This window comes from Podarcis muralis, chromosome 1, assembly GCF_964188315.1.
Source record: "Podarcis muralis chromosome 1, rPodMur119.hap1.1, whole genome shotgun sequence".
In the NCBI taxonomy this organism is placed as follows: Eukaryota; Metazoa; Chordata; class Lepidosauria; order Squamata; family Lacertidae; genus Podarcis; species Podarcis muralis.
This window is the reverse complement of record NC_135655.1, coordinates 89,490,489-89,505,612: the sequence shown is the minus strand read 5'-3', so window position 1 is coordinate 89,505,612 and position 15,124 is coordinate 89,490,489. Positions and strand designations below refer to the sequence as shown.

Below are 15,124 nucleotides of genomic sequence, written 5' to 3'. Positions count from 1 at the left end.
AGTTTATTTGTTAGCAGGTATCTAATTAGCAAGGAAGGATGTGTTCTTTTCTTGAACATAGCAAGTGGATTATCTAACAAGGGGGCAGCCCCACCCTACATAACTGATCACAAGACACACCATTTGAATGGCAATGCCTATCAACTTGGGCCCCCTTTCAAATATTGTATTGGCGGGGGGGGGGATCAGCGGCGTAGCATGGGTTGTCAGCACCCGGGGCAAGGCAAGTAATTTGCGCCCCCTAACCCGTGGATTTGCGCCCCCTAACCTGTGGATTTGCCCTAACCCCAGATGTTGCGCCCGGTGTGGCCGGGCCCCCCTGCACCCCCCACGCTACGCCACTGGGGGGGATGAAGGGATCTCAGCCCCAGCAAACTTCACAAAGTGGTTCAAAACCTTTCTAGGAGCCAACTCTCTCAGAAAGGAAAGTATAAAGGTAAAGGGACCCCTGACCATTAGGTCCAGTCGTGACCGACTCTGGGGTTGCGGCGCTCATCTCGCTTTATTGGCCGAGGGAGCCGGCGTACAGCATGACTAAGCTGCTTCTGGCGAACCAGAGCAGTGCACGGAAACACCGTTTACCTTCCTGCCAGAGCGGTACCTATTTATCTACTTGCACTTTGATGTGCTTTCGAACTGCTAGGTTGGCAGGTGCAGGGACCGAGCAACGGGAGCTCACCCCGTCGCAGGGATTCAAACCGCCGACCTTCTGATCGGCAAGCCCTAGGCTCTGTGGTTTAACCCACAGCACCACCTGCGTCCCCAAAGGAAAGTATACTTACTGATTATTTGTGTATGCTAACATAAGAAATCCACTGTGGATAGATGCCACATTAAAAATGGTGACATGTTAAATGGCATGTCTAGAGAGTTTGACTACTAACTAGAAGTTTCAATTTCAATTTGAGCAGCAAACCTAACCACATGTTAACACATTTGACTAGGTATATAGCCAAACTTGCAGTGCCCAGGGGATGGTAAGAGATCCAGCATACAGTGACTAATTATTATAGCAAAGAACCTGAAATTATCCAAAGGTTTATGTGATTAGAACATTCTTGGCCACTGTTGCTTTGCCAAAATGGAAGCCAAAAACTGGTTTTACAGGATGATTTTGTGCAGTGTATTATCCTTTGAGCAAACAGTGTAAGGTTTTGTTTGTTTTTCAAATCAGAAAAGTAGTACCAGTAATTCTTGATGAATTCCAACCATTTTATTTCTTGACTATATATTTCTTCATTTATCTGCTCTGTCTCTACTAAGTCAAAATGCTTTCTCTCCTAATCTAGGATACAGTCCTGACCCAGCTTACCTGGAAGTAAGCCCCATTTGATTCAGTTGGACTTACTTCTGAGTTAGATATGGTTAGGACTGTCCTGTCCTTGCACCTTGTCTGTTCAATATTTCTTAATTCTGTTCCCTCTTTGAGTCCCCTTTCACACATTTCTTGATTACTACATTGAACTTTCACTGTCAAAATCTCCTCTATTTCTTTTTCTTTCTGAAAAATATAATTTTATTTTTTTGTTATGACAATAAACTATAATAAAATTTAACAAACTTTGGAGTGCTGCTGTTCTTGTCACATTACCCATTTTCCTCTTTGAGTTTGTACTTCTGTTGCAAATAATAGAATCATCATCAAAACATTAATGAATCTGTGGAGGCACGTCTCTCTGTAGTAACTTCTCTACTTCAGCAGGCTCAAATAATAAGAATTGTTTCCATTGTTGTTTGGCTCCTGGAAAGAGTTGTTTTTATTTTATTTAATCAATGAGAGAAGTTTCAGTAAAGCCACTGTAAGTCTACAGATCTGAGACTCACAGTGCATCATGGTGCATGAGTTAACTTATATCATAAAACCCTTAGATAACCAGTTTGAACCTAGCAACATTTTGGTCATTTCTGGAAGTTCTAGCATTCTAGTATGTTCCATCAACCATCTTTGTCGTCTTGACTTTCTCTTCCTGTATTCAGGTTGGGACTGTGACACTCTGGAGAAATCTTCTTGACATGGGTATGCCTTCCAGCTAACGCAGGGATGAAAAGAAAAACAGCAGAGTATTCATGGAAGCCAGTACCACAGAGCAAATCTTCTCCATGTGACCGATTCAAGCATGCCTGCTGCATCTGCAGGGGGTTCCTTTATGTTTATGGTGGACGGCAAAATACTACCTTGAATGATTTCTGGCGATACAAGATAGGTAAGTTTTCCTGTTCACTAAATCATCATCATCATCATCGTTTTATTTGTATCCTACCCAACTGACTGGGTTGCTCCAACAAATTATAAAAACACAGTAAAACATCAAACATTAAAAACTTTGCTATAAAGAGCTGCCTTCAGATGTCATATATTGTAGTTACATGTATCATTATGCCACTGACTAAACCAAATCTACATGCTGTATTCACACAAACCTGTTTTTCTTGACAACCTGATGAAATTTCCACCAGATTCTTTCTATAGCAGATTCCTGCCCCCCCCCAATCCAAGTAAGCAAAGTAAGATTAATGAATAAACGTTATCACCCTAATAACAATAAGAATAATGATTGTTATGTGGATTCTTCATTCAAGCCCACCTTTACGGAAAGCTAATGCAAACCTTTTCCACATATGAAAATAAAAATAATGTAGAAGTATTATGATGACTACCTGTGGCACTTGCAGGCAAATGTTTTTGTTTTTCTGGTAAACCTTACCCTTGGTTTCCTGTGTTGATAAGGAAAAGTGAACATACCTGTTCAGAAACCATTGCTGTTTCTCTTGTGTGATCCAGTGCAACAGCTTTTATGTCATTACCATTTCAGAAACTAGGAGAATGCTGAGTTTATATCTGAAAGTTTGTGAATTTGGAGGTGGGGTTTAATTCTCAGTGGCAACTATCCAAAATGGATTCTAAAGAACATTGTTGTGTTCTGTGTATCTGTGGATATTAATCATAGGACAGTCACAGGGTACTAGGCCATGGGACAAATACAGGGTTTAATTACACATTATCAAAAATCGGGCTGCTGCCAAAATGTCATATGTCCAGTCCATGCTCCCTCTATAACATATAGTAAAATGCATGCATTTCCTTGCTGCTGTTCTACATCAGCTGACACTGGAGGGGCAGGAAGTCTCACTGCATTCTCATGCTAAGCAAGTTAAACTATGGTTATGGAGGGAAAGGATGAAACTCTTGGTAAGTGGTGACTGTTTTTGGTGGAAGCCCATATTTCTGATGTGCATTTTCTGCCTCAACTATGTGTTTTGTCTATGGCCAGCAACTGTTTGAGAGAGGCTCAATAAAATGCAAACCGAGACTGCATTTGTCCAATAACATGCATCCTTTTAAACAGACAAGTCTTGTTGGAGACTAGTGCAAGCAGATGGAGCCAGTAATTTCCAGTGCTGCAGAATGGCCATTGTGAAACTTGTCCATAGAGCTGAAGCTCTTGCCTTGTTTTTCTAATACACAGGGACCCACAGGTATCCACTTCAATGCATCACAGAGGATGACAGTCCATGTTTTACTTGCTTAATCTCTGTGGAATTTTAACAGAGCTTGATATAAATAACTGCTCCATGTTGGGAGAAAGACAGGTTAGGTGATTTCATGGGTCCCTTTCACACCTTGACAATCTTAATCAAAACACTTTCTAGAGAATAATGAATGGGAGAGACTGGAAAACTCAGAAGATGGCCCTGAAGAACTGGAGGAGCACACAATGGTGGATTATCAGGCAAGTTTGAATTGATTTAGTCCTGTATAATACAATAACTAGTTCTTCTTCGCTACTGTGGACTCAGCTATACAGCTGCAAATATAATGTTTTAAGTGTATTTTAAGTGCATTATACAACTGTGACACTAGATGGTGAGCTTATGGAAAATTCAATATATTTTTCAAAACACTTCTTAAAAAAGCATTTTCACAGCGTTTTTTATATGTGTCTAGATTCCACCTGTCATTTCCCCGTTACAGTCTGGGTGGCTGGTGCTGTTCTGTAGTTTAGTTTCCTGGTAGGCTCAGATTTCTGCTTCAGGGTAAGAATCTCTATTCTCTTCTTCCTGCAGCAGCAAAAGTATCCAGCCCTCCCCACCCCAGAGAAACTGCTGGGTATATGTAATACTTGTATTCCTACAGGTCAGGTAACTGTTGTTAGCAGAAAGAACTCTAGAAGGGGAGGGAACAGCCCTTCTTTCCTAGAGAGGTTCGGCTACTGTGTTCTTTGAGGGCCTCCTTTCACTGATCACAGTTTTGAGACATAAACCTATAAATACAAAGTGTGATTGAACAAACACACACTTGCAAACATATGTGTGGTTGTTGTTTTTCTTTTAACTAAATTAGTGAGTGAGTAGTGTTGTTAATGGAGTAAGATGATAGTTTGCTGTTCTCCTTTTAGGTGAAATAAGGTGAACAAGCATTTGGTTTGCTGTTCTCCTTTTATGTGAAATAAGGAACAGAGTACCGTGGGTTTTTTGCAGGTGGCTTTTTTTGGCATATTGTTCTCTGTTAGTGACAAGGTTGTTTCGCTGAGAGGGAATGACAATGAAACAGCCAGTCAGCTGTAGGAGGACATTCCTTTCAGTAACGTTATTCAATTTATTTTTACCTGCTAGGGTTGATTTAAATATTAGAAACCTTACAGCTGGCCTATGTGGAAGCTGTCAAAAAGCACATCTATGCGGTGCTCTGGCTGGCAAGCAGACACTTTAAAAACATCTTATCTTGTGTGTCAGCTTAGTACATGCAGCATCTGCCATGCCTGTTCCTCGGTAATCTTTGTGACTGCTGACACTACCCATTTTAAATGTTACACCTGATGCGTTTCTGCAGCCTCTGTGGAGGTAACATAACATTTCAAATCAGCCCCAAGTATATGTCCCACAAATCAATTTGCACAGCCCCCTTAAAAGATGTGCCTCAAAATTATTATTTGTTCAGTAGACATTCTAGATACCCCCACAATAGCGTATTTAAAATATTTTTGTCATTCCTACAGGCCAAGCATGAGGAAACTCACATTTGGGGCACTCTATCTGGCATTTAAGTTCTCTTAGGCCTCTCCCCTCACTGGCACTGCTCTGTGCCTTGTCTTTCTTTTCCCTGTGATAATGCCTCTTGCTTGCCTGGCATTTTGCATTACAGCAATGTAGCCCTCCTGTCAAATCCATTGCCCCACTGGCTTTGCCCTCTCATCACCACTGGCACGTGGTCCCCAAAAGCTGCTCACGAGGGAATGTAGCCTCGGGCTGAAAAGGGTTCTCCACTTCGGCTGTAGGCTTTAACACCTTGCAGAAAGGTTCATTGTCAAAAAATATTGTAATAAATGTTTGTGAACACAGTACTATCCACCTGAAGTGGCTATTGGGATCTGCCTTAGTAAGCAAGTCTTTTGGATTTAATTCTGTGTGTTCAATATTTAAGTGTGCTTGCAATCACAAAAGTTGGGTATACATCAGAAGATCTGTCTGTGGGTAAGGAATTTCCTGACTGATAGGCCGCAGACAGTGAGAATGGGACCTTACTATTCTTCTACTCTAGTATTAAGCACAGGAGCCCCTCAGGGATGTGTGCTAAGTCCCTTTCTCTATTCCCTGTACACATTTGATTGCACCCCACTGTATAAGTCCAACACGATCATCAAATTTGCGGATGATACAACAGTGGTGGGGCTCATTAGTGAGAACGATGAGACTGCTTATAGGAAAGAAGTACAGGGGTTAATTCAATGGTGTAAGGAAAACAATCTTATGCTTAACACCAAAAAAACCAAAGAACTCATAATTGACTTTAGGAGAAAGAAAAGTGTATTTTTACCATTGCACATAAATGGCGAGGAGGTGGAGAGGGTTGGTAGTTTTAAATACCTGGGCATTTATATCTCTGAGGACCTCTCATGGACTGCAAATATTAATATGGTTGTGAGGAAGGTGCAGGGGAGGTTGTATTTCCTGAGAATGCTCAGGGGACTGAATCTATCTCAGCACCTACTTCTGTCCTATTATCACAGTACCATCGAGAGTGTCTTAACCTATAGTATATTATCGTGGTATGGGAGCAGCTCTGAAACGGATAAAAAAACTTTACAGAGAATAATTAAAATTGCCCAGAATGTTATTGGGCTCCAACTACCAACCCTGGATGAGATCTTCACGTCTCGCACTTTGAAGAAGTCACACAATATCCTGAGAGATCCCACCCATCCTGCTCACAACTTCTTTGAACTGTTGCCTTCGGGCAGAAGATATAGGACAATGAAAACACGAACCACACGCCTTCTGAATAGTTTCTATCCAAGAGCTCTGATTGCACTAAATAATGATCTCAGGGCCAGTTGCAAGAAATAGCAAGCAGGGAGTAGGAAGGAATGAGATAGGTTTTAGGTTATGTTATGCCTTTAATAGGTTATGTTATATTCTGGATTATGTTATGTTTTTATAGATTATGTCTGAATAGGATGAGAGTGTTGGAGATACGTGCAAATGTGTATGTGAACCCGGTCTTTGGGTGGGTGTTTGATTTTCGTTGTTGTGTATACTGTGTATATAAGGACAATGACAATAAATTTATCTATCTATCTATCTATCAAAAGTTGGCATAGCCCATTCTGCGCCTCTCTCCATTGAAACATGCAACATTCACTTCTGAGGATTCATTGCAGGCCGGACTGGAGTATGGTTTTAGCTTCTTTGGGGGGGGGGGGTATGTATGTGTAGAGCATGGTGCATGGGACCATTACTCCTTCCATATGTCTGTTGCTGGAGTGCAGCTTAGATTGTGATTTGAAATTTACAATGAATTCACTTGATTGCATTTGACTTTGGAAGATACAAGTATGTTTTACAAGAAAATTATTATTTTACTTTCAGGGTATCCTCTATATCTTTGGTGGAATGGTGGATTCTGCTTTCACACTGAGAAAGAATCCTCTTTGGATGTATGACACTGGTATGGAACTAGACAGGCAACATCTTTAAACAGGATTGCATATAGATTTGATAAATACGTAGGTAGGGCAGCCTGTTTGGGTGGAGTAGACAGGTGAGAATCTTTTGACATGCCTTGTTTGCCATTATATCTGCCTGAGCTTGCTTGAAGCATCAAATTTCCAGTCGAGTTCCAGTAAGATTAATAGTCAATCCATTTGAACTATAGAATGTTTTAACATTTCAGGTAAACGTATCTATAGAAAAAGAAACACCAGGCTATTTAACAAGAAGCTTTCCCCGTGTCTCATTCACTATAGGATTATTCACAGCAAAACTACCCAGCAAAAGTACAGGAGTAGGAGGAGGTTGAGAAATCCACTTAACTACCTTTGTGTTGGAATCAGTGTTTCACTAAACACAAATTTAGTAATATATTTGTGACAGAACACTGAGTATTAGGGCCAGGACAGTCCTAGCATTCTTCCATTTGTTGATCATGTCTTTTCTGTATAGTTGGCAGGGATTCAGTTCCTGGGAACCATGAATTGCAGCCAGAAGCCTCAAGCCAATTTAATGGCATGCTAATTACCTTTCAAACATTACAGAAGAGATATACGTAGTTGGCTTGTGGCTGAGAACCAGGGGTCTGCTCTTTTGCAATACTGTATGCAAAACATTTCTTAGGACCAGGCCTCATGAGAAAGCAAGATGAGATCTTCTGCATATTCTCAAGGATGGTGGGTGGGGACACAAAGCCGTACCAGCCAATACTATAACATAACCACAGTACATTCATCATCTTCTTTGGATTGGGGACAATAAATATGGTTGTATTTTTTGACCACAGGAAGCTGAGTCTGATCAGTGGTTTGTCCCATCCAATATTGTCTATCCTGGTTCAAAGTGGTCAAACCCCAGGTCTCTTTTTGCCATGATATCAGATTTTTTTAAAAAAATAACTTTATATACCTAGGATTGAACCTGTAGCATTAAATATGCAAAACACTGAGACATGGGTACTTCTTATTTTTTGCCAGTGTCACTGCTGGCAAACATTGTTGAGATGCTACTTTTGGGCGATATTTATGACAAATGAAAGCTACCTTAGTTGCTGTTAAGGAGAACTGAACAACTTTCTTGGTTCCCATCTCCAAAGTTCAATGGGCCTTGCATGACATTACAAGTAGAGCAGGAGTACCCTCTTGTGGTTAGTATTGTAACTGATATTTTATTGAAACTGCAGATTCAGCTAAGTGGATGGAGCGCCAACTCACAGCAGGGGAGAGTGAGGTAAGAAATTTGGAAAACAGAAATGTGTGAATCATACATGAAACATGTTGCTTTGTTGATCCAACAGCTTGCTTAGGAATATGTTCTGAAAACTGTTCTAGACTGGGTTCATCCAGGGAAATGCAGCAGCAGAGTAATTTTATGCTCTTGGTATCACTTTTTCACTGTAAGGGGAGGGATACTTATTTCCGCTATATTCTTAAATAATCTATATAGCATGTATATTTTTGGATCTTAAAATAGGAGTGTTGTATCGCTTGGCCTTTGTCAATACAGGGAGGGAAGCAATTTCCAGCAGCTTTCATCCCCTGCGGCCTCTGGCACCCTTCAAAATCTGCTTTGAAGGGTCCCCCAGCACACTGGAGCATATTACAGTGGTGCCTCAACGCTTCAGGTTACAGACTCCGCTAACCCAGAAATAGTACCTCAGGTTAAGAACTTTGCTTCAGAATGAGAACAGAAATTGTGCGGCGGCAGAGGGAGGCCCCATTAGCTAAAGTGGTACCTCAGGCTAAGAACAGTTTCAGGTTAAGAATGGACCTCCAGAACGAATTAAGTTCTTAAGCCGAGGTACCATTGTACTGGGGGGGGGGGGCGGGTTAAACAGATAAAAATGGCTTCCTTCCCCATTCTACTGACTTTACTGCCAGCTGAGCAACACAGTTGGACACAACCCATGAGTATTTCTTTGGTTATAATATATAGCACATTTATAACTGCTCTCTATACCAAATTACTTATGGTTTATTAATTATAGATTGTGAGCTGCCCAGATAATGTTAAAGGGTAGCTATATAATTTTTCATTAATAAATACCAGGGTTTCTTCATGTATATAGGTACTAAAGAATATTTTGGTGAAAACCAGGCATACCATTTGGAAGCATGGGGCACTAGGGAAGTGTAGGCTGCCACACTTCATGAAGACAGGCACACACACAACCAAGAGCTTAGGTTCAGGCAGCTCTTAACATCAAGGATCAAGGTCTTGTGTGGTGGGGGCAGCCTGTACTTGTTCCTTCAAGTTTTGAACTACCTTCCCTCCTAAGCAGCAGTAGTAGTGATGCAAGGGGCTTAGTCAAAGGGTGAACAGAGGCAGCCTTGCCTTTCCAACTTTTTCTCCTGTGAAACTGTACCAGAGCTTTATTTCTATGTTGTAAAGAGCTTCCAAGCTGCTTCCATCCTCCATCAGACACACTTTGTCCTAACCAGCTTTGCAAACAGTGCTGTACTTTTTTCAGGGGGAAAGCACTTTGAAGACTCACTATTCAAACAAACCTGAAGGAAACATGCAACTGTTTCTGAGGGTTTTGCTTCTGGTGAATTATCTGAGGCACAGCCTCAACTATGATGTAATTGCCACTTTTAACATGCAGGTTCCCCCCCCCCTTCTCTCTCCCTCCCGTCAACTATTCGCTAATCCATCCTTTTCTGAGAGGGGTTTATTTTCCTAGATGATGCCCTTCTCTATAGTTAGGATGGTTTCTTCTGGTGGAAACATTGCATGGACACACTACATTTCTTGCACTTCATTGCACTAGCTATTTATTATTAGAAGTGCTCCTATTGCTCATTCTGGGCTTGAATTTTCTGTTATCTAATTTTTATAGTAGTAGGTGATTCTGGAGTAGAGCGACCATGTAACTAACTCTGCCTTCCTGGGTAGAAAAGTTTGGATAGCATGCCCTTTCCAAAGGCACCACCATGCTTGCTTATTCAGTGCAGTGGAATATGAGTAACTCTCACAGCTGTTCATTGCTTTTCTCTACTGCTTCAACTGAGAACAAGCCCCTGTCCCATACCCATCAAGTGGTTGTACGAACAGAAATGCTCAGTGGTACCTCGGGTTAAGAACATAATTTGTTCTGGAGGGCTGTTCTTAACCTGAGGTACCACTTTAGCTAATGGGGCCTCCCGCTGCTACTGCCGCCGCGTGATTTCTGTTCTCATTCTGAAGCAAAGTTCTTAACCTGAGGTACTATTTCTGGGTTAGCGGAGTCTGTAACCTGAAGCGTCTGTAACCTGAGGTACCACTGTACTGATGTTCATAAAGGTGTCAGTTACTGGTGTTTTACAAGGCCAGTGTGAATGCATTTTCAAGTGGAAGTAGTAAGGGGGGGTCTGCTTGGATAGATGTGATGGCAACAACTGTTAATGGTAGTTGTTTCATTACTATCCTCTCTGCAGGGAACGGCTCCAGTTAATCGGAAGGGCCACAGTGCAGTCGTCTACAAAGGCATCATGTACATGTATGGCGGATACGTTGACCTTAAGGGTGCTTCTCAAGAATTCTGGACTTTATGTCTAAGTAAGTTGAGCTTTCTCTGTAGGCATGTTACTATAACCCAGCAGTGGGGGACCTCTGGCCTGTGCTCCTTATTAGGCTTATCGGGCATCCTCCTTGGGCTGTGGTGTGATTTGGCCCAAATTGCACCCATCACTTGGTGTTATACGGCATCAGCCATGGGACAGGTAAACCTGCATGACCATCTTGAAAATGAATAACTGGTAGTACACTCTATGTGCACTTCCAATTGTTCCTTTCCAGTTGCTGGTAGAATTTTGCACTTTTTCTGTCTCCCTACCCACCTGTCAAAGTGGTATTTTGTGTGTGTATGTGTGTTCCAAATTTAGCAACCACCCAATTAATTAGAAAGGAAACAGCTAGAAATTCCTTTGATTCTTTGCAGCCACAGCTTGAATTTAAGAGTGTACTTTGGGTTCTTCCTTTGAAACTCAATCCCCTGATGTCATGTGACTGGCAGGTGGACAGTTCTGTCAAAGTGGCCAGCAGTGGGTAGGGGAATTTTGGATCCTGCTCCCCATCCCTACTGAAGTGGCTGGTGGTTATGATACAAAACCCTTTTGAAACATCTAGAACGAAAATGCAATCCTGTAGCTGGCTTCGGCTCCATGTTTATCTGGGTATTGAATTAAACCAGGAATGGAGGAACTTCAAGCTTATGGACCAAATATGACCTTTCAAGCCTCTCTACCTGTTCCTCTAGATTCTTCCCAGGCCACACCTCTAAGAGCCCTGTTCCACGCATGCCCTCCTCAAATGCTTATGCCTGTCTGGAATGTGTAACGGCAACCCGGATGTCATTTGCATGCCTTGAAGGAGGATGGCGTATATGTAGGAACCTCTTAACTTTGTATTCCTGTTGTAAAGGCACTTGTGAAGGAGTACTTTGCAGGATTAAACCCTCCTGCTCTCCATTGAGAAAGGGGACAAGACACAGCTTCTTCCCCTGCTCCCCTTCCAACCGTATGTTTAGTTAGGTTTTTGCAAACCCTTATTAAGCATCAGCTCACCACCTGAAATGATTTGGATCTGGGGAACTGTGCACAGCCTTTAGTAACATCTGTTGATTTTTGTCTCTGGTCCTACCCCACTGGCATGCAAGCCCCAGAAGGGAATGTAGATGGTGGGCTGAACAAGGTTCCCTGCCCCTATGCTGAAACAGAAATGGACTGTAATCTTCTTCCTTCAGATAAAAAACAGTGGACACCAGCTGTATCTTACGGTGGTAGCCCAGGTCCTCGACATGGCCACTCAGCTGTGGTTCATGGCAACAACATGTACTTGTTTGGAGGGCTGATGGGTCTGAGTGAACAAAAAGACTTCTGGAAGTGGGATTTCATGGCTGCCAACTGGTCTAGTATCAGAACGAGGTAAAATCTTTTGAGAGCTATTCACCAGCAGTTTCAGCAAGCTGTGGTTTGAGAATGGAGTAGATAAAACTACCCAAAATTAGAAAGGTTAAAAATATGTGTATCTCAGGGAGCTAGGCAGCTATGACGGCTGCCTCTGAGGGATGAGGATTATGCTGCATTTGTACTTTGTGGAACAGCAAGTTGGTTACCTTTCTAACGTGGGGTAGGGAATGTGTGGTGCTCTGGATGTTGTGGGTCTCCCAACCCCCATCAGCCCCATCTAGTGTGTCCAGTTCATTGGGGATGGTGGGAGTTGTAGTCTAGCAAAATCCAGAGGGTCAAAAGTTCCCCACCTCTGCTTATAAGCTGTTGAACTCATGCTTTAATAATGCACGTGTTCACATCCTTCTAGTCACATTCTCTGTGATCCAAAGAACGCTATTGAAAAGCAGAAGGCATTTCTAATGCATTTCTTGGGCTAGGTCTCCTGTTCTGGAAGAGGCTGCCGTGGGAAGTCAGGCCCTGATATGCAAAACTACTGGCACAATGCTGTGATAAGGGAGGATTACATTTATATACTGAGCCACACATTTCTGTCAGAATGAGGCCGAAACTTTTTGAGGAGGTACCTTTTTAAAATTAGGGCAGTTTCACAAATGTTTGTACTTTTTAAAAGAAAGTATATTCAACTTGGGCTGACCAAGAATTATTGCATAATGATCCGTAACAGCCGATTTAGGGAGCATTATACATTCAGATACCTTCATTCAGTGCAGTTCCCTTTATCTTATGTAATTAATGATGCTGTATAGTGCTGACCAAACGGAAACTAAAATCCTACCTCATTTTCATCAGCATAAACATTACTGATCTGTGTTCCTTGTTCTCTGTTGTGCTTGTGTTTAGTCACGGGCCTCCTAAAGTGGTGGGACACTCAGCTTTAATATTTGAAGATTCCATGCTGCTCTATGGCGGAGGAATTTCTAATACCAGGCCAAGCAGTATTCTGTGGAAATACCATTTCCCATCTCAGATGTGGAAACAACTGGCTAGGACAACAGAACCTTCATCCAAAGCTTTTCACTGCATGTTGGGGATTGGATATGGCTTCCAAGGGATTGCTGGTTCTTCAAGCAAGTCACTCAGCTATTTGCATCAAAAGGAAATGGGTTGTTCAAAGCTACTGGCCATCTCTAAGCAGCATGCCTGTTTCTGTGAGTATATTCACCAGGAGCCCTCATACCAAACATTCAGCAATGACGGTAGCACTGAAATTGAAATGAAAACCTTTTACCTGTCTCGGGAGGAGCCAGGATTTTGCTCACGCCAAACCACTTCGAGTTCAGAACTGAGTGCAAATGAGAAAGCATGCATATTGTCCGAGAGAGAGAGAACATCCTACCTAAACCTACCAAGAGAACAGGACTTTACAGAGGAAAATGCAAGTTTCATTGATCTGACACCTGCCTCTGTGGACATTTGTGAGTCTTCTGCCTCCATGGACATTAGTGAGTCTTCTGCTGTACTGCTGCTTATTGGAGGTAAACCTTTGTCAAGTTCCTCTTCAATTTCATTTTGGCAAATGGAGCTAGACAAAATTTAAATGGTGCATATACACATACTAAGGAGTGAGAACAAAAATACACCCTGTTGTATTTTACCCATTTTGTCATGAAACCAAAATGTCATGTGAATATGAAGTATCTAAGTATTTGAGAATGACAGCGTTACCACTTCATGGAGCCACTCACTCAGGGAAATAAACCATGCTGCTATTTTCAATGAATTGGATTAAGCAGGGATGCGGGTGGCGCTGTGGGTTAAACCACAGAGCCTAGGACTTGCCGATCAGAAGGTCGGCGGTTCGAATCCCCATCATGGGGTGAGCTCCCATTCCTCGGTCCCTGTTCCTGCCCACCTAGCAGTTCGAAAGCACGTAAAAGTGCAAGTAGATAAATAGGTACCGCTCCGGTGGAAAGGTAAACGGCGTTTCTGTGCACTGCTCTGGTTCGCCAGCAGCGGCTTAGTCATGCTGGCCACATGACCCGGAAGCTGTACGCCGGCTCCCTTGGCCAATAAAGCGAGATGAGCACCACAACCCCAGAGTCAGCCACGACTGGACCTAATGGTCAGGGGTCCCTTTACCTTTACCTGGATTAAGCAGCTTCAGTGTGAATGCAGAAAAAGCGTCCAGAAACAGCTAATTATTTTATTTATATAGAGCAGAGCTGCTCAAATTGTGGCCCATGGTGGTCTGCAGCATGGCTCTGGATTTGTAGTTGAAGATGGAACATCAATAGTCGTGTTGATTTTTAATTGTTTTTTATGCCTTATATTGTATTCTTACTGAATTACAATTTGAAATCTATGGCATATGAATTGGAATACAATATATAGAAAACAAAAGGAACAATAAAAATACAATTAAAAATCATACTGCAGCCAGCCTAGCACATTACAATTGCTACAACAGGCACAAAAATCCTTAATCAATCTACCAAGACTCTCAGCAACCTTCAAGTGGTCCATGAGAAAATGTTTTGGAAGCACTGCTTTAGAGTGTTTAAAGCCCCTCTTAGGTTACCTTCTTAATCCTTACAGCAACCCTGTAAGGTAGGATCAGAGTTGTTATCCCAAAGTTGCAGGTAGGAGTGCTGGTAAAAGATTCTGTCTTACCTAGGTGTACACAAGGGTATGTTTAAACCAGTGGACAACTTAGTTCTTAGCTGCTTTGCCATACCACTTGAATCTACATCACCCCATCATCTCTATATAAAGTGGCCCTGCTAATTAATTTTAGACCCCTAGAAAAAGAACCAAAATTAAGTTAATTCCCCTGTAGTTAAGATATGTTAAGGCAAGCAGGCTTCTCCCTAAGCCAGGGAAGGCAGAGTGCACAGATGTGAGCTTTATAAGTGATCTTATTTTTATATTTTTAGACATTTTTGTGTGTGATAAAACTACATAAAATTATATTACTATGCTTTTGTGAGTAAACTATATAAGCATCATTTTTTGTATGTATGTTGTTTGTATCTGAGAAGCAATGCATGATTGATGAAGGATTTAAAGTTGGACAATAATTACAAAAGCATATATTATTAAATTGTTGGCAATATGGCTGGTTATTAGTCACCATTTGATTTAGACTTAATGTGGCACTTTGCCTGTAGCAATTGTGTAAAAACACTTTTAAGAATCAGTGTACCCACTTAGAATGAAGTGGAGGTCAAATTTGTTGATCTAAGAAG

At 41.8% G+C, this 15,124-nt stretch overlaps 2 protein-coding genes across 2 annotated transcripts in view; one reads left to right on the top strand and one right to left on the bottom strand.

Annotated features, from left to right (window-relative positions):
• The window catches only part of EPB41L5 (erythrocyte membrane protein band 4.1 like 5), an 83,465-nt gene that overhangs the window by 10,857 nt on the left and 57,484 nt on the right, over positions 1 to 15,124 (bottom strand). The gene's annotated exons all lie outside the window — the stretch shown is intronic.
• LOC114603687 (leucine-zipper-like transcriptional regulator 1) lies at positions 1,963 to 14,993 on the top strand. Its single transcript, XM_028742848.2, has 7 exons — positions 1,963 to 2,204; positions 3,652 to 3,731; positions 6,868 to 6,946; positions 8,171 to 8,217; positions 10,404 to 10,524; positions 11,711 to 11,891; positions 12,780 to 14,993. The coding sequence occupies exons 1-7, from the start codon at positions 2,042 to 2,044 to the stop codon at positions 13,474 to 13,476; spliced, it is 1,368 nt and encodes a 455-aa protein (XP_028598681.2). The 5' UTR covers positions 1,963 to 2,041; the 3' UTR covers positions 13,477 to 14,993.